General features: G+C 40.0%; 1 protein-coding gene across 1 annotated transcript in view; it reads right to left on the reverse strand.

Annotated features, from left to right (window-relative positions):
* The window catches only part of tsnare1 (T-SNARE Domain Containing 1), a 269,991-nt gene that overhangs the window by 35,275 nt on the left and 211,995 nt on the right, over positions 1 to 22,721 (reverse strand). The window contains exon 11 of the mRNA XM_034115670.1: positions 3,770 to 3,879. Within this exon, the coding sequence (XP_033971561.1) occupies positions 3,784 to 3,879 (96 nt within the window). The 3' untranslated portion in view covers positions 3,770 to 3,783. The remainder of the gene's footprint in view (positions 1 to 3,769; positions 3,880 to 22,721) is intronic.

Consider the following 22,721-nt stretch of genomic DNA (forward strand, 5'->3'; position numbering starts at 1 on the left):
ATATTTTGATAGACTGAATAATCTTTCAGACCAGTTATTTTAATACCTCCCCTCTCCCTTGGTCATGGCTTCAATATCTGGGATTGCTCAGGGTGAATTACATTTCTACCTTGTAACTATCAAATGGTGAATGAAAGTAGCACTATTTAAATCATAAAATATTATAATTATATTAACCCTAACAGTAGAAATGTCCTTTTTTTCTGTGCTGTGACTGAGTGTAATTTAAGCACATGGTGCTGGCATATAAAGCCCTCTCACTCCAAATGACTTTGTAAACTAGATGTGAGGGCAGTGCTGTCACATCATTTGTATAAGGGAAGGAATAAGTGTCAGGAAGCAGTTAGTGCATTATTTAGAGTGCCATAAAGAGCCAGCCTATTGATTTGAGAGCAGAAGCAGCTCAGCAGTTATTTCTGTCATCGTCATGCTCATTAAAAAGATGTATGACACTTGCTATTCTCCTTTCTGCCTCTCTTACTTATCTCTCTCTTCTCATTTTTTTCATAGCTATTTCACACACTTATGTATGCACTCTGTCTGCATGTCTATTCTGGAACACACGTGTTGCAATTATCAGACATTTTAATTCAATTGTTTGAATTATTGGTGAAAAATAATGTGACCAGTTATCTCTTGTGTGTAAACATGTACTACAGTGTAATTACCTCTATTGTTGAGCCATCACTGTCAACACGTGAAGTGACTGTGAGTCTGCAGCCATGCTAGCAGCTCTGTAAGTCTGTATTCATATTAAAAATCAACCATGGCATCACCATCTTAGTTTAACTAATTTAAAAGTAACTTTTTAGCATCCTTAGTTTATTAAACACTGTTATGAGTGCACCTTCTCTGGACTTATGGTGCGGTTTGCCATACTTAGCATTGGGACGGATGTTCTCCAAACAGCACATGTACAGTAAGAACAAAACGCAACTTGAGACACTGCAGGACTGTGACAGCAGCAATAATATTTTTTTCAACTTTATCACTTCATTCAGTGTTTCTTGATTTGAATAGCTAAATCCAAAGACCTCCCACCTGCAGCAAAGTGAAAACTACTCACTCTTATGGACACTCTATGTCTCTATCTTGCAATGTTAACAAAAGGGAAAAATAGTTTGTTATCTGCCCTGTAATTCTGTTTGGCTCCAAAATGTAATGGGTTCTCCCTTGGCCCAAGCTATTCTCTTCCAGTTGGTTTCATGAAAATTGGTCTTATAATTTGCTGTTATCCTGCTGACACAGACTGACAAATACATAAACAAACCTAGCCGAAAACTCCTTGGTGGAGGAAACAATTAATCTATGCACATTTAAAGAGACACAATAAATGATACAAAGGGGCAGGGAAGAGTAGAAAATGCCTACATGAAGTGACTTAGCAACATAAATATTTGAAAGCATACACAATGCCTGGAAGATTCACACACACACACACACACACACACACACACACACACACACACACACACACACACACACACACACACACAGGGTGGTAAGTCATCCTACCTCACAAACGTTGGCATATTTAATAAAACTTGGTACTACAGTACATTGTAAACAAGATACAAATGTACACAGTACAGTACACAATACCTTTATATCCGACAGCGCGTTTTTGTTTTACACCTGTTGTTTCCATAAACAGGAACCTCATTGAGATTTATGAAAATCAAGCATGGGCTCTTTTGCAGACTGATTGGAAATCCTTCCTATGTGCTATAAATATGCATCGGTTTTATTTTCTAACTATATGTTATTTTTTGTATTTTACATGAAACGTGTTGTTACTCTGCTATGTTATTTATTCTAAGTATTAATCCCCCCCCCCACCCCCTCTGGAACTCTTTCCCCAGTCACATCCGAAAGGCCGAACACTCTTGAATCCTTCAAAACTATCTCAAAACTCACTTATCCCCCCCCCCCCCCCATTAGAAAAAGCGCTATACAGCATGTATTATTATTATTAAGTTAGTGCTCATTTAAAACCAATGTATTTATGGTGAGCTATGAATTCACTAAATCAAAAAAAGCACATGGGCTGTGGCTCTGCTTTGTGACAGCGCAGGTGAAGATCAATAGAGCGTTCTGTGAGCATGTGTCAACAGTAGACTTCACAATGTTTCTCCTCTCTGGCCTGAGACTGTCTGCTGTGTTAACTGCTGCTGTCTGCTGCTGTCTAGCCACTTGAGAGTGGAGCTTCAAACACTGAGCCTCAACATGGCCCCTCGCCATGGGAGCATCGATTCAGCCTGCTGGTTTACGAATAGAATGCCTTGTTCCACAGGATTTCCATTTACCTCCCCACAGAGGAAAATAGATGACAATCAATACCTTTCAAAAAGAAACCTCTTGTATTGAGTGTCAAGAAAGAGAAAACAAAAAGTCAAAATAGCTCCTCCTGCGATTATTAATGGGATGAAAGTTAGTCCTATAGTGTCCTCTGACAGCCTCTGACTGGGTCTTATTCAGAGCGAGAAATAAAACATGTGTCTTTGGCTGAGAAGCAAAACACATTTCAAACCGCAGCTTTAGTTTTCACCACCTGCATCGTATAATATACGTAAATAAGAGGCAATTAATGATTATTGGAAACATTGCTGTACGATCTGTAATATCACTATAAATTAAAACTTTCCAGTTAGCCACCCAAATGACTAAATTAAATATAGCTAAAGAATATAGCTGAAGTACCGGTTAATCAAGCAAATGTTGCTCCCAATACTCCCCCTGATCTTAAGTGTACAAAAGAACATAGCACAAACCATACTGCAACACAGTGACATTTCCTTCATTTGGAAACTCTCTTGAATTATATAAAGCAATATTTTATTTCCGAGGGTTAGCTACATTTTTAAATGAAATAATGTTCAGGAGGACCCTCACTATGGCCATGGGAGGTTATTTTAGAGTAGAGTTTTGAATCAAAACTAAAGTTTGAATACATATATCTGTCATAAAAAACGCTTAAAAGGTTTGCTAACAAGTAATGTACTTTCAAATATATAAATACATGAGTGTGTTCACACATTTTGTACACACCTCTATATTCTTAAACAACTAATGCAAAACATTTTCAATCAAGCCCAAGGTGGAAGTGCCAAAAGAACAGATACACCAAATAGTGCAGTAAACAGTAATTTGGTGAGGAGAATTTTTTTTTTGGGATCTTATTGACTTTTAACGTGTTTCATATTTTGAAAGTGACATGCACTAGTTCATAAAATAAAGTGTTTTCAGTTATTTTACAGTATATCTGTTTTGCATTGGTCTAATCCACTAACAGATTCTAACCCTTAAGCAAATCTTCTGAAGTTTAGCTTTCAACAAGCACCTAAAATAATTTAAATTAGAAAAAAGCAACTGCAAACCATTCTAATCTTAAAATATGTTTCAAATACAGTAATCATGTCATAAATATCAAACTCATATCCATAATGTATTTCTTGGCATCAACTGCATCAAATCATTAACAATCACAACAAAAGAAACAGCTTATTATAATGTTAATTATAAATCAAAATGCTAAATATCATCAGTTTCACAGACATCACATTGAGCTCTAGGACATTTTTCACTATTGTCTCAGTGATACTCACAAGTATAATCTAATTTACAGTAAATGAGGAGCCAAAGTGTCCTCACATCACTTGGCTGATATACCAACGTTATAAAAAGGCCCACATTAGCACTGTACTATATTTGTCCAACCTGCAATATAAATATGGGAAAGGTTGTAGTGTTGCATTGTAGGAGTTCTTACCACAGTGGCCGCTCTCATTTCCTTACTGAAACAGCTATGATGATGATGAGGATGGTGAGGGCGATGGCTCCGGCCACCAGGAGGTAGCACTTCCTCTTCCTCAGCTGCCTCTGTGGGGAGAGAGGCGGGGTTTAAACATGAGACCCTCCCCTATTGGTCACTGCACACCGCTGCCAGGTCATCCAAAAGAAAACAATGATTGTGCTTTCAATTTTTGCAGGGTTCCTGTTAAATACTCATACACTCTCTGATGGTACACTGAAAAAACTGAAACTTTTACAATTAAATTAATTATGTCATCACATTTCACATAACTGTATTCAGTTAGTTAAAAGCAATAATATTAAGTTAATGTTTTATATCATTTATTTCAACTAACCTAATACAGTTATGTGAAATCTGTTTAAATAATACATTTAATTAAAGTCTACGTTTCAGGTTTTCAGTGCAGTTTAACAAGGACGGCAGTGATTTGTCAGTTCATGAGAGCTAAAAATATTCAGCTCCTAAGCCTCCAGTCTGCATTAGATGCCTTGCAAATGTCAAGTACCAGTTTAATAACCACCAAGCACTACACCCAAACTGCACTTTCGGTTGTTGTTAACTAATCAATGCAACCAAGCAGCAGTTTATATTCACTAACAATGTGCATCAACAAAATATGACAAAGATGACTCTTCTTGAAATTGAACACTGAAGAACTAAAATGTTCCATTTCAACCGGACCCAATTAGGAGGAACTAGCAGATTCAAGGTCACGCTGACAAACACAGATCAAATGCAGGACTGCAGTGGATGAGTGTCCGGGGGGGGGGGGGGGGGGTCATCCCTGATGCTCTGCTGCACATTATTCCTATCTCTGTGATGCACCTTTACTCTGAGAGGAGGGGGGAAGCAAAAGATGGCAGATGTAAATCACCCACAAATAATGATTTTACTCACCTGAATGTTTCTGTTCAGCCCATGTTAGGGCATCACTTATGTATTATGCTTGTTTATGTTCCTATCATTGCTTAAACTTCAAAAGTAAAAATTGAAAAACAAGATAAAGAATTGCTGCAACTAAATTGTGACATTTGCAGCTTTGACACCTCATCGAAGCCTTCCATCCTCTCCGAGTGGGTAAAAACGCTCATGAGCCAACTATTCAAAGAGCCAGTGGACTTTTAAAACTACACACAATTGTGAGATAATGCTCAGGATGGGTTTCAGGCTTAAGTGCTTTTAGCTAATATAACTGAGAACTGTTAATTACATAATCCTCCGATGACTGATGTCATTCTGTAGGCCGAAGATAGTGTTGCAAGGGCTGCCTGGACAAAATGTGATGGGAATATTGCAGAAAATGAGTTCTTAGGAAAACAAACGCTTAGATATTTACACGTTTTGTTTAGCAGGATAATCTTCACAAACTAACACCATTTCCATAATAGTAAATGTGACCCGCTCTATCGAAATCAGTCGGAAGTCGCAATGGCTCATTTCAAAATAAACGTGGATTTGCGTAAAAAAATAGTTTTTCGGGGTTCGGGTGTTTTGTTTTGATTTTAAATAAACAAAGTCTTGGCTTTCAGAATATAAAACTTTTATTTCCAAAATCACACGATAAATACATTTTTGAAGCTTGTAAAGGAAAGATGACAGCTCTCACTCGCCACTCTGCTCTTCCGCAGCGCAGCTCCCCCTCCCTCCGGCTGAAATTATGAATGTAAGGCTTATAGTAATCATAGATAACACGGCAGGGTCCGTTACAGTTTGTTTTCATCTGCTTCCCCCAGAGCAGTAATCCAAACGAAAATATCTTCCCTCCGTAGTATTTTGATCATTTGATCCGCTAATAATCAATCAGATCGATGGATTCCAGAGAAGAGGAAACTTTGAAGGCCTTTTTCTCAAAATGATGACTCGGTGACAGTCATTATATAATGTGACATATTTTGCTTAATATTTGGAGTACAAAAACAATAGTGATATAATTAGAAAGCTAGGAATCTCCTCTTTCCAACCGTGTATACAACTCAAAATGTGTCTTCGGGTCAATGCGACTGATTTCGATGGAGCAGGTCACAAATGCAATCACCAGAAGCTAACGTATGCTTTGAAGGTTGCATGACATCAGTACCGCTAAGCTAAAGGCGGCTAAAGTTCTGCCTAACGATGTTTGGTAGGTAATTAACCATTTGTTCGGAAATGCTGTTTATAATACACGTAAGACAGGGGTGGGGAACCTCCGGCCTCCGGGCCGTATACGGTCCGTGAGACCATTTGATACGGCCCTCGAGGTAATTTATAAACACACGCAAAGAAATCTAGACCGCAAAAGAATTAAACAAGCGAGTGCCTGTTTTTCCTGGCCAAGGTCAGGGTCCTTGAACACAACACGAGCCTAACGTGTCATCACGTGGTATATGTCTCGTCTGACAGGGGTGTAGTTCTGCCGGAGAGCACAGGAACGCCGCTCAGGCACAAACATTGCAGTACCCATAAGGAGCCGTACACATGCCGCAGTTTTTGCGTGGCTGTGTCTTTAGTTGAAAGCCCAGTGGTGATCTGTTCATCTGTCATACTGATCATACACTCAATAACTTTGTTGTTATTAGCATCTGGTTAGCTAGCTATGCTAACGAATATAAGAAGCTTTTTCTACAACTAGTGAGGTAAAGGCACATCTTTATATGATCATTATAGTTATAAAAACACAAGAGAATAAAGTAAACAGGTATAAAATACTATATGACAGTAAAAAAAAGTTGTTATTAATAAACAAGAATACAGTTTGAAAGGGGAGTGATTTGTAAAATATCCATAAAGAAAAATAAATCTGCTTACAGTTCTGTTTCATATGGATGTTGAGAGATGTATCCATAGAGCTCCTAATGTTGCTCTCAAAGTGCACCAGATTGATGCTTTTAACTTCAACATTTAAAAAAAAAATCTTCCCGGGGGTTCATGCCCCCGGACCCCCCTAGAGGAGCTTAGGTCCATCCCCCACTTAAATCATGTCCACAGGGATAGGATACTACATTTGCACACATCTTGTGTCCATATCTTTCTGTTTTGGTGGTCATGCCACAACCGTGCACATGCATGCATGCGCGAGTCATGGTGAGATATCTGGATTAAGAGGTTGATTTTTCTTTGCACAGCATGAAAGAAAGGCGAAATTAATGGGCTGTGATTTTTGTTTTTTTAAGCAGAGGTTGAGTTCAATCATTTGTACGGCCCTCGGAGGATGTTGTAAACATTGAAATGGCCCTTGAGAGGAAAAAGTTTCCCCACCCCTGACGTAAGAGCTTCAGACGGTCACCAGTGAGCTATTTACTGACACATTTGACAATCTCTTCGGCTTGTGTTAACCCAAAACTCATTCAAAAACACGCTGACTTCTACACCAGGGAACCAGGAAGTGCACATTGACACATGTTTTCGGCTTTTGTATTCATATATAGTGGCATGTAATTAGGTTTATCAGGATATTGTGCATGTGTTAAACATTATTAGAAGTTTTATCAGGGGGACTATTTACTGTTGGACCATAAAGGTGTCCAAAAGGGACACATGAATTCAAATGTACTTTGAACATTGTACTTCAATTGTTCTATAAATGTTATAAGCAGTAAATTATTTAAATTGCGTTTTGTATTGTTTTGGTTTTTATTGACAACATTTTGTATTTAGTGCAGTAAAGCTGAGAACATGTTCCCCTCAGGATTTTACTTTACTAGTTGTACATTGTACTGAATTGTATTTATTTTTTAAATGCAATGGATGCTTGATGTTATAGACTCATTCTTAATTTGAAAGACTATTATTGATTGTTTTATAATTTCTTTTTTATTTAACTTTGTTTGGATCTCACTTAAACAAATGTTCAGTAACAGAAAAGAAACAAAGCAAAAAACTACTGATCCCAGAACATGAAACTCACAAACATTAAAAACCATAGAAGTCACTTATATTTCAATACGTTATTATCAGTGCTTATAGCTCTTGTATGTTTTTCTGTTTCATTTCCAACACTGCTTGTGGTAAAACTAAGACATCAAATGCTTCAAACATTTCTTCCACACATGAGCTTTATTCTTTCATGTCAACTACTTGCCATGAATGAAAAAAAAGGGAAAAAGTGTTGACTGTTAAGCAAACATATTAAAGTAAATAGCAAAGAGTAGGGGTTAGGGAATATTTATATTTCCTTGTCTCCTCGGGCGGTGACGCTGTGTTGGAGCACAGAATAATATGTTGTTTTGAAATGCTTTCCCCCCGGTTTTTTCCAGCCTGTTTTCTGCTACAAAGGCAGCGGGAGCAGCGACGTTAGACCAGAGCCGAGGCTGGAGTCTTTAAATCCTGACGCGCTTCAAAGCACAGAGAGAGCAATTCATCTTCTTATCTGAGACTCAAAACAGGCTTTCTGTGTGGAAGAGAGAGGAGAGAGGGAGAGGGGGAGAAAAAAAAATGCTGTCGAGTAATTTTCCGTTTAAACGTTCCACTCCACAACAATTTGCATAAGCAGCCCTGCGTCTGTGATAAGAAGATTGGTAATTTTCAAAGGCTCTGTGGGGATTGAGAATTAAAAGCCTTTCTGCGCTATCTCCCCTCTTGCAGCTGGCCACCGCAGATTCCCCAGCTTCTCTCACGCGTTTCCTCCTAAACTATGCCTTATAAACTTTCTGTGCCATCCTCTCTTCTCTCTTCTCACTCTGACACTGCTGAGGCTCCTTCTCTCTATATACTGTATCCCCTCCCTCTCTCTCTCCCTCACAAACACTTCTTCTCCTTCTGTCGCTCGCTCATCCCACCACTGCTGTTATTTGGGGAGAACAAGAAAATAAATAAGGTAGAGGGGGAACAAAAAAGGGCTTAGTATAACAAAAGAAGTGTTGCAGTATTTCTAAACCAGAATGTTCCAGATTGCAGGGCAGGCTGCGAGGTAGGACAGACTATAGGGGGAGAAAGAGGGGGAGAGAGATAGGAAGAGAGGCGGGATAGAGAAAGAAGAGGGGGGAGAGACAGAGGAGGAGAGGGGGGAGACAGAGGAGGAGAAGGGGGGGGAGAGAGAGGAGAGGGGGGAGACAGAGGAGGAGAGGAGCAGAGGGGGGAGAGAAAGAGGAGGAGAGAGAGAGGAGGAGAGGATGCTCTTATCAGCGCTCTCTTAATCTCCACAGAATGGTCTCCTGCAGCTCTGCAGGGCCTGGAGGGCCCCCAGGGGGGGGGGGCAGCGTCTCCTCACACCTTTTCTTTAGGTCTTATAGAAGAGGAATAATCCATATGTAGGGGGTGATATCAATTATATTATTTTACATCAGACTTCCAAAATGATGGACCTTCTATTTGTGTCCCTTATAAATTCATTATTATTATAATATGAATTATTATTATTGTTCATATTATCATTATTATTATCATAGTAATTCTAATTATTCAAATTTTTCTTTGACTGAGCCAATGTGGAAAAGTTAGTTAGTGTTGTTGAAACAAAATGTGACTATTATGAAATGAAAGCAAACTTTATCATCGATATACAGATGTAGCACCTCATTTCGGACAGTTTGAAACGAACGTGGCCGGCACGGGGAGTAGCATGAAGCTGCAGCGTCGGAGACTGCACTCACAGGACCGCACTCACAGGACCCTAGTTTTTCGTGACACTGCCATTAATAACAATTCCGGTGTCTTGAAATGAATTGTGATTAGCTAACATTAACTATGATAGTCTTAAGGCAATACAAACAAACATCTGTTAGCTTATGATAGCTTCTAACAGTATTAAAGGCACTAAAAACAATTATTCGTTAGCTATAGCTTTCGGTAAAAGCATTATTAGCAAAAGCATTAGTTTCGTTAGCATATTTGATTATTTGTTTAATGAAACTGTAGCGTGATTTTGGCAAGCCCAACTAGGTGTCCTACATTAATTGTTGATTTAATCACTAATTACAGTAAGAGTGTGAGTAATGTGAATCATGTTGTTTGTTTAAAGTTAACAACTATTCTGGTGTATTCAATTGGACAGCAATACAAGCAACACGTGCTAAATGTCATCTGTTAGCCTTTTTGTTTATTTGTTTAATGAAACCGTATGTTATGGTTATGTTATTTAGCAGAGGCTTTTATCCAAAGTGACTCACAAAAAACATAAAATAACCATAATTAACATTAGAATATCAATACAAATAGTTACATAGTCAGTTACATTACTTATTACATTTTTAACAGGGTAATTAGTCATCTGTAACCTACTACATTTAAAAAAGTAAACTTCCCAACTCTGATCATTAATTATAGTCAGATAATTAATTAAACTTCAAAGGATGACAAAAGCATGTCAATATGATCTGTCTGTCCGTTACATTAAATCAGCAGTAGCCTAAGTTCTGTCTTCAGTGTAAATGCTTCTTTAATAGTCATTGTATTACTATTTGAATTCATTGTAAATAATCTTAACTGTGCTGACTGCCTGTTTACTGTTTATCAGACAGTCTCATAATTCTGACATGTTTTGCAATATTGCATGAGGTGTTTTAGTCAGTTATTATTATTCTCATGGAGCGTTTTGAAATACAAGGGTATGAAAGCCCTTAACAATATGTGTGTTTTAATTTCAGTATCACTTTATTTTGAGGGTCACTTGTAGATTATCTACAATCTCTCAACAAACTCAGTAGCATGTCAATAGAACATCTGTTAGTTATATTAGGTTAACCATCTACAGATCAGTAGACCATCAGTAACAAGAGCTGTAAGACTCTGGATGGCAATATCTGTTGAGATTATTAATGCATATCAATTGTGCACCAATGCCGCCTTTCCCTATGCAATACTTTAGATTACATCTTGTTCTTATTGTTTCAAAGGCATGGCCAAAGGTTTGCCTTCTGGACTCTGGAGGCCAGAAGCTTGCTCGAGGGAACCCTTCAGCCAGTGTTCAGAGTGCCACGACAGAGTGCCAGAATGGATATCTCCCAGGAGAAGGTGGTCAACAGCAGACCAACAGCAGATTGAAGAATCCAGTGTGGAAATTGTGCCCAATAAATGTATTCTGCACTGAAATGCCTCTCGGTCAAATTGCATGTTTATCTTTTGCAGCCTGGTGCATAAACACACTAACAGTTGTTTTTCAGTAATCTAGCACCTCTTCAAAGACACATTTGATTTGATTTATTTTGAACGTGTAATACAATAAAAAAATATATATAATAAATGTATGTCTACATACAATATACATTTACAATTATAAATAGATGATATCATTATTACTACAATATATATATATTTACGTTGTATGTCAAATTTGATAAGACAAATATAAAAGACTATCTTTTTACATCTGACATACAAAATACATTTGATATTAACAACAAATTGTTGTTGTAAAAAATAAATAAAATAAACAATAATAAACATAATAATAATAATAAAAACATATTTTCATGCATGTAAATGTCTACTTTTGCGATTTTCATGCATTTTTAGATGGTTAATAACAAGCATTACAATGTCTACTTTTGCGGTCATCCAATCCGCTAGGTGGCGATGTTGCAAAACCACTAGGGTCCTGGGAGTGCGGTCCTGAGAGTGCGGTCTTGAGAGTGCAGCCTCCAACGCTGCAGCTTCATACTATTGGGCACGGGGTCTGCCTTCGCTGAAAGGAAAACCTCCAGCGTGACTTGAGACCGCCCCCTTGATAAATAAATGTAATTATAATGAAGCCAGCTGCAATGGATCATTGATCCACCAGGGGGTGCAGTGGGGTTCCACACTGGAGCTCATGTGAAATAAACTCTGATACAGTATATCAGAGTTAGTATATCATTATATATATATAATGATATATCATTATATCATTATGTATATCAGTATATCATTATTATCATTTATGTCTGGTACTATAGCGGATCTTTGTTAAGATCCATATGCCACGGATAGGATCATACTCTGTGCTAAATAAGAGACATGTAATCATTTACAAAACATCACCATGTTTTTATTTAACAAAATAATGTTGTTTAATCCACGTTGGTGTAAGTACAAAACCATCGCTATGTTTTTTCGTCAGGAAATGCAGACCGGCTCATAAAAACAATTTTTAATCATCATCCTCACGATCATTTAATGTATCATATGTTCGCCGAATTGAAATGAATGCACTAATACATGTGGTTTAATCCACGTGAATTTACAACTACAAAAATAATCGGTTTGTTTTTATATCACATCTGACGGGAGGTAATGCAGCCCGGCACTCGATTTTTAATCCTAATTTAATCATCATCTTCACCACGATCATTTATGTTTATGTTCGCCGAATTGACATGAAAGCACTGACAAATATGAATATACTGTATTCAACTTCATGAAAACGTTATTAACGTGCCTAAACTCAGTAATTCACTAAAAATAGGTTTATATTTGAATGAAGCCTCGTCATCTCCCCACGGGCAAACAATAATATGTACAGTGTTAATAGTTTACTGTATTATTAGTCTTTAATATTACTGCTATAACAATCACACATTGAGTTAATTGTGCAATTTGTTGTACAATTGTTACGTGCCGTAACGACAATGTTAAAATCAGACCGTTTTCTTTTTTTTAAACAGTCTGAATGAAACGGCAGCTCTCAGGCAGCTCCCCCCCCCCACCCCCCCCCCTGATCTTTCTTCTCCAGCAGTTAAGGTAACTGTAGGTTACTCTGAGACCCCGTTTACACGAGAACGAAACGGGTTGTATCCGCATAGTTTCTCTTGCGTATAGCTCTTTCATTTACACGAGGCCGTAACAAAACGATAGAAACGGACCCCACAAACGATAACGGGTCCCAAGGTGGATAGATTTGCAAACGAAACGCTCTGGGGGGTCAAACGTCTCCGTGTAATCGCCTCTATACGATAATTTCCTGAAAAAATAACGATAGCCCCGCCTCTCCTGCTCACCCCCGTGTCATTGCTGATGCGTTTCGCCAACAACAACAGCAATGGCGGATCACAGGGTTGCTGCTGTGCTCCAGACGCTACTGACCATGATACAGATGTTAGTGCTACATCTACGGTGCTTCTACGAAAACCACAAGCAACAAGTGGACATGGAGAACAACATGAACTACATGTTGCTAAATCCACCGCGGAGAACAACCAGAAGGGCGACCAGGAGAACGTTTTGGGTAAGACCGGGAAGAACTAGCAGTTGGTGGGACAATTTTGTCAATGGCGTTGTCGTGGACGATGAATGGAGGGAGAACTTCCGCATGTCCAAAGCCTCTGTCGTTGCCCTGAGCGAAGAACTGCGCCCATATATCGAAAAGAAAACAACGAACATGAGGGCACCAATTGATCCACTGAAAAGGGTTGCGTTAGTACTTTATTACCTGAGCGACGAGGGAAGGCTACGGAAGACTGCTAACGCCTTCGGAGTTTCCCTGCCCGGCTTTGTCCATCATTATTAGGGAGACATGCAGAGCGATCACCATCCACCTGGGTCCAAAATACATCAAGCTGCCTTTTACTGAGCGGTTCCATTGTGCACATCGCATGCCACAATGTTTAGGATCAAAATCAAGCAGCCATCTAACGACTCCACTAGCTACATCAACAGGAAAGGCAAATATTCCTTTAATGTACAGGCTGTCTGTGATTACAAGTACTGATTAATGGATGTCGTGGTAAAGTGGCCTGGGAGTGTGCATGATGCACAGGTCTTTGCTAATTCAAAGCTAAACATGTACTTGAAAACTGCAAAGATCCCTGCTCTGAAAAAACAGATTGTGGACGAAGAGGAGGCCATACCAATTTCAACCCGGTATCACGGCAAGACGTGAACATGTGACGATCTACCATGCTGGGAGACGTGAATATGTCACGGTTTCGTCCCTTTAAACGTGACAGTTACACGGTATTGTTAACATGGCCCAACCAGTGGAGAAATACCCGGAAGTGCCAAGCAAATGGTCTACCGCGCCTATTGGTCGGTTTTTATTGTCAAAATTAGATGTTTTTAATTTATTTTTTAATCGTCACACTCGATTTCGCCGATTTTTTTGTTGCCCTAGCTGGTTGTTATGGAGCCTTTTCTTCAATCTTTTTTCCACATAACGAGCATTTTGCGCTGCTCTTTCACAATGTCGAAGCAGAATCAGTGAAAGCATACAGCACGATGCGGGGTGTGTCTCTGGACATCTTTAGACTGGAATAGCGGGGGCACGCCCAGTACGTGAACTCACCTCGCAGGTGCACACGCCAGGACAGAGTACATCTGACTCGAGACAAAACTTGCTCGAATCCGAGTCCAAGTCGGAGCGTCAATGTACAAGTCGAGTCTGAATCATCGTGGGCAAATAATTCACGGGTTCGAGTCCGCGTCAATCAGTGCGCGAGTCCGAGTCGAGTCGAGTCGAGTCACGAGTCCTGAAAATCGGACTCGGACTCGAGTACTCCATCTCTGAGTCAGGATACAAAAGAAAGATGTTAGCAGCAACAGTTTGGGCGACTAGCCCCTGAACTATCATTGACCTCAAACAGGGAGAGGAAGGGATTCCCTCCTGTCCTCCATCACCTCCTCCTACATCTACCTCAAACAGAGCCATTTTATGAGGTTACTTCTTCCTCTGTAAACTCCTGCTTTTAGTTTTCTTTTAGCATCAATCAATGTTTATTTATATAGCCCAATATCACAAATGTTTGTCTCAGTGGACTTCACAGTTTGTACAGAATATCAGTTTGACAATACGACACCCTCTGTCCTTAGACCCTCACATCGTACAAGGAAAAACTTCCAGAGCAAAACCCACAGTTTAAAGGGGAACATGGGAGAAACCTCAGAGGAGGGATCCCTCTCCCAGGACGGACAGACGTGCAATAGATGTAGATGTAATCTCTGAGATCATGGCAAAAATACTTAAGCATCTTTCAGTATTATACAAAGAATAAAAATACATCCTAGTTTAAAAGTATTGCATGATTTTCCTTCGTTCAGCGTGATTTTTGTACATAAAAGTCTTGCTTTAAAAAGCTTCATTTTCAAGAAATTCCATAAGTCCATGCATTATGAAGGTCAGCAGTACTAGTCCAAAGCAAGAAAGACAGAGAATAGAGGAGCTAGAGAAGAGGAGAGCATGCATGGCTTGTTCACCTTTCTTTTTTCAATATTTCTAAGGCCCTCTGAGACATTCAACAACCATAAACAGTTTTAAAAACATTTATTTCTCCAAGTATGAATGCATAAAAGCTGCATCATACTTAAAGCTAATAGGACTGCCATAAAATCAAGTATGCATCTCATCCCCACCTCCCTGACATGGAATGTGAACTTGCTGCGTCTGTGGGAGAAAAACGACTTACCTTGTGTGACATGAGAAATATCCTCATAATACTACAATAATGCATGCAATGATAATGGCCATAATATTATTTTCCCTTTATCGCATCTGGTCATGAAAATTGGAAGACCATAAAATAAATAATGCTTAGAGCGGAACTGCCTCACTTGTAATCGGCTTATATGCAATTTACATAAAACTCAGAGTCCCATGCACTCAGCCTGATTATGATATTTAAGAGGAGCAGCAAATAAACAGAGACTTCACGGCCAATCCTGGCATCCTGGGAGGAAGCCCTTTGACGACCATTGTCATAAATGGAACAAAAAAACTCAGCAGCATCAGCAAATGTGTTTTATTAAAGATAGATTGTCATTTTGTTATAATGGTTTATCACAAATGTTGCTAGTTTCTGACCTCAGCAAAGTACAGAAACAGAAACTCAGGCTGAACAATTATATCAGACTGCGGAAACCAATGCAACCCCACCATGATTCTGCACTGAACATCTTCCATGCAAAGTCTTGCTACAACATTGGAAGTCAGTGAAAGCATGACGGATTCTAAACACTACATGCATGCATCATCTAAAACAACAGATGGAAAGTCTTTCATGACCTCACTACAATATCTACAGGAATCAGGGTCATAAAGAAGAATTCCTCCTGAATTATATTATTTCAAATGTTTTTTAAACAAGTTGCCAAATTAAGACTTTTGTTCTCTAATGCCAAACGGCAATGATATAAATGACTGGTGATTACCAACTCCAAAAACATCCAAGATTAAAACTGAATATTTAGTCTAATACGAGGTGTGGAAGAAACCAGTGGTGGAATTTAATAAAAGGTGCGTTTCCGAAAAGACGCATTAAGACGCTGGCAGCGACAGTTACATTTTTTGCTGCTTTATTTATGTCTGTATGACGTTGTTGTGAGTGTGGACAGAGCAGCTATAGCAGTAGCTTAGTTTAGCCTGATCTATCAGTGGCCTGTACTAATAAATAAATAAATAAATTGCTCTTTTTGTCATTGCACAGTACAGGTACTATGTAATGAAATTGTTCCTCTGCATTTGACCCATCCTAGTGTTAGGAGCAGTGTGCTGCCAGTGTCCGGCGCCCGGGGAGCAGTGTAGGGAACGGTGCCTTGCTCAGGGACACCTAGGTAGCACTTGGTCTTGCCGGGACTCGAACTGGTGACCTTCCAGTTGCCAAGCCAAGTCCCTATCGACTTCGCCACCACCGCCCCACTACGAAGCCAGTCCCACAGACCCTGATATATTTGAGTTATCTGGCTTAACTAATCCTAACAAAACGATCTTGCTAAACGGTCCAACGACGCTGGTTATCAACTCGGTAAATCAACCCAGGGTTTCGGGCTGAGAGCGCGTTCACGTGAAAGGGGCGGGGCAACATTCGACCAATCACAAACAGGGACAAGCTTAATGACAGCGCAATGAAGAGTAAACTATCATGTTAGACAAATATGAAGAAGTTGAACTTTAACCATCCATGACTTAAACAGATAAACCAGGATAAAAGCAACATAGTTGCACCTGCAAGGGGAATACAGAACAGCTAGTAAAAAACAAACGTTTGGATGCGTACATTAACCTGTTCCACTCTGAGCCTGTTTTTCAGGTCTCAGGCTCGAAAATGACATTCCCAGAACAAATGACCATATCTTCCCTTCTAAAAGGGTTAAATTAATAATCTTTGTTCTCAAAGTAATGATAAACCTGTGAGTTGGATGTAGAAGTGTCAGAATCAATATAAATGTTTTTTATTTTAAAGAAAATTCAGATTTTACATAGTAAAAAACTGTAAATTATAGTGTCCGTCCAAAAATTATTTTTTACAGATAGTGAAAACTACCCTTGGATGATGGGTTAGTAGACCAAAAGCTTTAGGAATCCAAAGTACAACATATAATAAGTACCCTGTATCAAGATTGATGCAAAACAAGTGAAATTTGACCTTTTTAGAGAGATTTAGCCAAAAACTGGGCCATCTGGGGTCATTTGGGTGGATTTGACCTATCTCTGGCCCCCCTTGCTCGATTTGGTTGGTTGACATACCCTTGTGACCGTTAGAGCCAATTTAATCGAAGGGGGAGGCTCCCACCCAGACACGTTGTAAAGAAAAAATGTGGTTGCTTCGCGTGTGGAAAACGAAACCAAAGTGGAGGAATGTCTCCTTCTGGAGTTTGGAAACTAAAACGCAGTTGTATTGCTTATGGATTATCAGAAATAATTTCAAAGAAGGCACAGACACATAGGATGAACCTATGGATTAACTGCAGCATCGTTTTTTTATCGTTTTAATGCCATTGAAGACCACTTTTGACCAAGGTAAGCCATATTTACATGTTTAGCTTCTTAGCTCCACATGTGATGATGTACGCTTTCGTTTAGAGCGTCGCGAATGTTTATCACTGAGTGTTGAGGAGGGCACCGGTAGATTCAGTGTCTCCAGGACACCAAAAAAGAGTGGTTGGTTGTGCATCTAGGATAAGTAATAAGGGATTTAGAGTGAGTTTAGTTGCCTTAGTATGTTACGTTTTTTTCGCTTGAGGCTAATTCAGAGGCTGAGTGCTAGCAATGTGGGTTTTTTTTGAAAAAAAAAATTAAAAAGATCAGTTAGCTGAGTTTCTTCCCGTTACATGGATATAACACATTCATAGTTTTATTCAATATTAAGATTCCTTAGACGTTGTTTCCTGCAAATGACGCGTTTATCCGCCCGGTACCGGGGGGAAGGTGTGAAACAGGTTAACAGGTTTATGATATCACTGCCCCATCGAAGACACAAGTGGATCTGACTTTAATTACATTTGACTCGAGTGTTTCGTCAATTTAATGTGCTGTTTTAAAAACTACTTCTGCATACAGTATGTGACACTGACGTGCTGCACGGCCAGACGCGGCTCGAGAAACTGACTCAGATAAGGAAATATATGATATATTATGATCATGTGATAGGATGTGATTGATGATGTGATATGAATGATAAGTAGGACACGTCTGCGTTTTTCCTGCAGATAAACTCTATTTCCTTTATCCTGTAATATGACTTGATCGCTTTAAACTCCGCACACTGAGCTCTGATTGGTCAGCAGGCGGTGCTTTTACTGAGTTGATCTCTTATCTGGAACATAACCTGCTCTGGAGCAGGTTAGGTGTTCAGCATAAGTTACCATGGAGATCTACCCCGGTAAGAAGTGAACCAGCGTCGTAGGACCGGAAACCCAGAGTTAACCCTGAAGTTACCTCGCTAACCGCAAATCCTGCTTCTAGTACAGGGCACAGATCTCCATTCAGAAAACACACATTTAACACCTTTTTTTTTCTACTACAAAAAAAGACTACATTTATTACATTTTACTTAAATACATGTTTTTATATGGTGTATATATATATATATATATATTTACTACTAGTTTACTTTAAAAAATGTGCTCCATATTGACGAATAACAACATTAAAATATATATTATATGTATTTTTACACTTGTATTTTTAAGTTTGTGCATACCCTTCAGTGAGCAGATTTGATTATATATTATTTTAATTATGATGGCCTACAATGTTCAACTAAAATGTGAAAAAAGACTTTCAGATACTAAACTATTTGTGTTAAAAAGTGTTTTACTTCACTAAGAGATATCCAAGAGATGGAGCAAGCCATAGGAAGAGAAACCTAAGACTTGGACAAGTCATTGACTTCATGCCTTCCTGCAAAATCTCCCCCCTGAATGTTTTATTCAAGTAGCCCCCATCCCTCAGCAAGGCTCTCTGCAAGGCTACACAGGCTTAGTTAATATTCTCCATGCGGCCTACCATGCAGAAAACAATGGTCCTTTAACCACACACGCATTCACACGCACTCACAACTCAGCAGGTTGGGGTTCAGATTGTTTTACAAGCACACTTCAACATGATGCGAACAAAAACAACAGACCGTTGGTTTGGTGGACCACCACTCTACCTCCAGAGCACAAAGCTCTTGAAAAACCCAAATCTGTTAGCTTCAAGTGGCTCGAAGGCGAAAGTTACATAATCTGGACACAACTCCAATAAATGGGTTGCTAGCAAAAACCATCATGCACGGTGCAGTTGAGGGAAGAAGAGCTGCAGGAAGGCCAAGGGGACAATGGCTGACGGACATAAAGAGGTGGACGGGAAATGCACAAGACTGGCAGACAGGACAGGTGATGATGTCATCAAAGTGCCCCAACGGCCCTCTGGAAACAGCAGTGACCTGCATGATGTGTGGCTTATTCCATTTCCAATGCTTGCGTTATTGGGTGTATTGAACACCCAAATGGCGTGTAGGCCCTATGACCCTGTATATTTGAAGTCAAGGTTTTCTGTCCTCTTCAACACGCTCAGGCCAGCTGTGGCTGAGGGGGGGAGAGCCAGACGAGTGTCCCTGATATCAACTTGGGTAACTTCAAACATTGTTATTTCCCATCCATATCCTTCAAAGTAGCATAACAAGTCTGGAGGGAGCGGGGAAAGGGTGATTGAGCAGTAAGCCAGTTTCCCTACAATCTGTCAGCGTTAGCCCATCCCCCCTGTCCGAGTGCAGTGATCAGTCAGAGCTTTAACACTGTGATTAGGTTATTCTTTTTCATTATCTCATTTGTCAAAAGGGCAATTTGTATGTGTCTGTGTGGATGGGTCAATCATCTGTCTACCGATTCATTCACAAGCCATCGTCCTTTCCTTCCTTCTTTTCCTTCTGCTCTTTCTTTCTTTGTTCCTGCCACGATCACAATAGCTAGCACTCTATATTATCTTCAATTAACCCGGAGGAAAACTGTGTTACATTGATTTTTTTGAGACTCAGAAGGATGTAGTTGCTCAACCAGAAATCAATTCAGCTTTGAAGATGGATGGACTTCTGCATCCTAACAATAATATCAGCATGGAACCTCCCCGAATCAATTCAATGATGACCTCAGTTATTTTGTCGTTTCTTCTAAGCGTGGAATTGCTACAGCTTTTGTTCACTCAATGGCTTGAACATCTGTGTTTTATTGGTAATTATAAACCGTCTTGTGCTGCAATCAACAATTAGTTTGTGGTCCGCTGAGCACAGATGAGGTCATAAAACATAATCGCAACTAGCGAAACTTGCAGTAAGGAGTTATCTTCCCCCGGATAATGGATTATAGATTCAATTTATTTATTTCAGTGTAAACTGAGCAGACAGGGCGGGGCGCGAAAAGAAAATGACATCTGCTCTTAATTGACCATTGGTGGAGCGGTGCAGTGGAGCATGTAGAGCAGCATCAAGGAGTGTTCAAGGCTACGTCAGTGAGACCTGCTGCAAAGTGTTCATCGACATTTGTTCGCTGTTGATGTGCATCACCGCCCCCGAACAACTGAGAGACAACACCTAATATTCTGAACTCAACTCAATAGCAGATCAGCAGACTTTGCAGACACACAAAACATTGTTTCAAATCATAGTGACAAAAGTGTCAAGCGAGATTTTGACCGAAACACTAGAAAACACTTTTTTAGGAGAATTCAATTGTGCCCTTATATGTAAAAACATGTAGGCAGTTCAAAATGTGTTAACATTGTGTGTTCCTTATGAGAACGAGTTAAACCTTCTGCGCTATTGGGTTTTATGAAATTTAATTTGAAATAGGTGCACTTTGAACAGTGAAGTGTTGGTATGTTAACATTGACGGCAAAATAAATGTGAATTGAAATCTTTGAATCTATGAAATCTCAGTTGAAAAGTAATAAATGAGAACATTCAATATTTCCAGTGACATGTGAGTGGATGTGAAAAGCCTTATTTGTACTTTTACATTCAATTTAAGAGTGAGAGATGTTTCAATTGTTGGAAGTACAGCAATGAAAGCAGTAAGGTGTCAGTGAGAGATAGAGCAGTTACATTTGAAGAGTAAGAGTGGAAGCTGTCAAATATTTCAGTTTATGTAACCACCAGTTATAAGTAATAAAAGCTTTAAAATAAATTCCAGTTGAAGAGGAAGTGATTTAGACAGCTACAGTGCTAGTTGCAAGACGGTTCAAATATGTGCACCTCAAAGAGTCCCATTCATGCTTTTTGGGGTTAACCCTTTCCTGTAGAGTGTTCTATAATATTTGGTGCATGTAAATGGTCTGCAAAGGGAGTTTCTCTCCCCCCCCCCTGCCTGAAACTCCTCTATTGGAGTCCTTTATTTACGTCCATAACATAGTGACATCACTATGTAACACTTAGGCCCCGCTCACACGGGACCGTTTGCGTTTATGCACAGTATGCGTATTCAAAAAAGTCTTCCGTTCACATGCATTTGTTTCATTTAACGTGTCTGTTCAAACGAGGCCGCTGGAAACGCTGTAGTACATATGCTGGGACTGTAAGTGGCGCTGTAACTTCCGCCAAAATACACCAAAAGCCGCGAAGAAGAGCAACCCAAGCAGCCCCGCTGCAATGTTGCCATGGCTACCCTTCTGTTTAAGCCCCGAAACTGAAACTGAAACTGAAAGAAACTGAAGCACGTCTCCGTGGAGAGGACGGCTCAGAAAGAGAGAGATATTCTCTACAAACACCGGGTGAGATCCTCCTTTGTCAATATAATGGATCAATGCATGAAATCTGACTCTGTTTATTTTGTTTAAGGAGTATATTGGGCGTTAACAATTCTGGTTTGCCTTTTATAATATTATTTCATTCAAGAACCCCTTGTGCGTTTAATTAACACAGCTATTTTTGATAGTTGCTTCAGCAGTGAGCGGGAGAGGTGTGGAGAGGCGGGGCTATCGTTATTTTTTCAGGAAATATTCGTATCGAGGTGATTACACGGACTCGGTTGACCCCCCAGAGCGTTTCGTTTGCAAATCTATCCACCTTGGGACCCGTTATTGTTTGTGGGGTCAGTTTCTATCGGCCTCGTGTAAATAATAGGGCTATACGCACGCGAAACTATGCAGATACAAGCAGTTTTCTCCTCGTGTAAACGGCGCCTTAGGCTTCCATTGGCTAGCGCCCCAACAGATTGTATGTGAAAGGCTATGGGGCGGGACATCTCTACTCTGTTGACCAATCACAACAGCGCAGACTGGGCTCTGGTTTCAGTCAGACGGTGACAAGAGGTGCTGCAGCACAGGCAGTATGATAAAATATGAATATAATCCTGTGCATCTACCTGTCTGTCTGTCTGTCTGTCTGTCTGTCTGTCTGTCTGTCTGTCTGTCTGTCTGTCTGTCTGTCTGCCTGTATGCCTGTATGTCTGTCTGCCTGTATGTCTGTCTGTCTGTCTGTCTGCCCGTCTGTCTGCCTGTCCGTCTGTCTGTCCGCCTGTCTGTCTGTCTGTCTGTCTGCCTGTATGTCTGTCTGTCTGTCTGTCTGTCTGCCCGCCTGCCTGTCCGTCTGCCTGTCCGTCTGTCTGTCTGTCTGTCTGTCTGTCTGTCTGTCTGTCTGTCTGTCTGTCTGTCTGTCTGTATGTCTGTCTCTTTGTCTGTCTGTCTGTCTGTCTGTCTGTCTGTCTGTCTGTCTGTGTGTCTGTCTGTCTGTCTGCCTATCTGCCTGTCTGTCTGCCTATCTGCCTGCCTGTCTGTCTGTCTGTCTGTCCTTTCAGCTGCTGCTCTGCCTCTCTTCAGACAGCAGCTGTGCTG

The sequence above is a fragment of the Trematomus bernacchii genome, unplaced genomic scaffold, assembly GCF_902827165.1.
Source record: "Trematomus bernacchii unplaced genomic scaffold, fTreBer1.1, whole genome shotgun sequence".
NCBI classification, from domain to species: domain Eukaryota; kingdom Metazoa; phylum Chordata; class Actinopteri; order Perciformes; family Nototheniidae; genus Trematomus; species Trematomus bernacchii.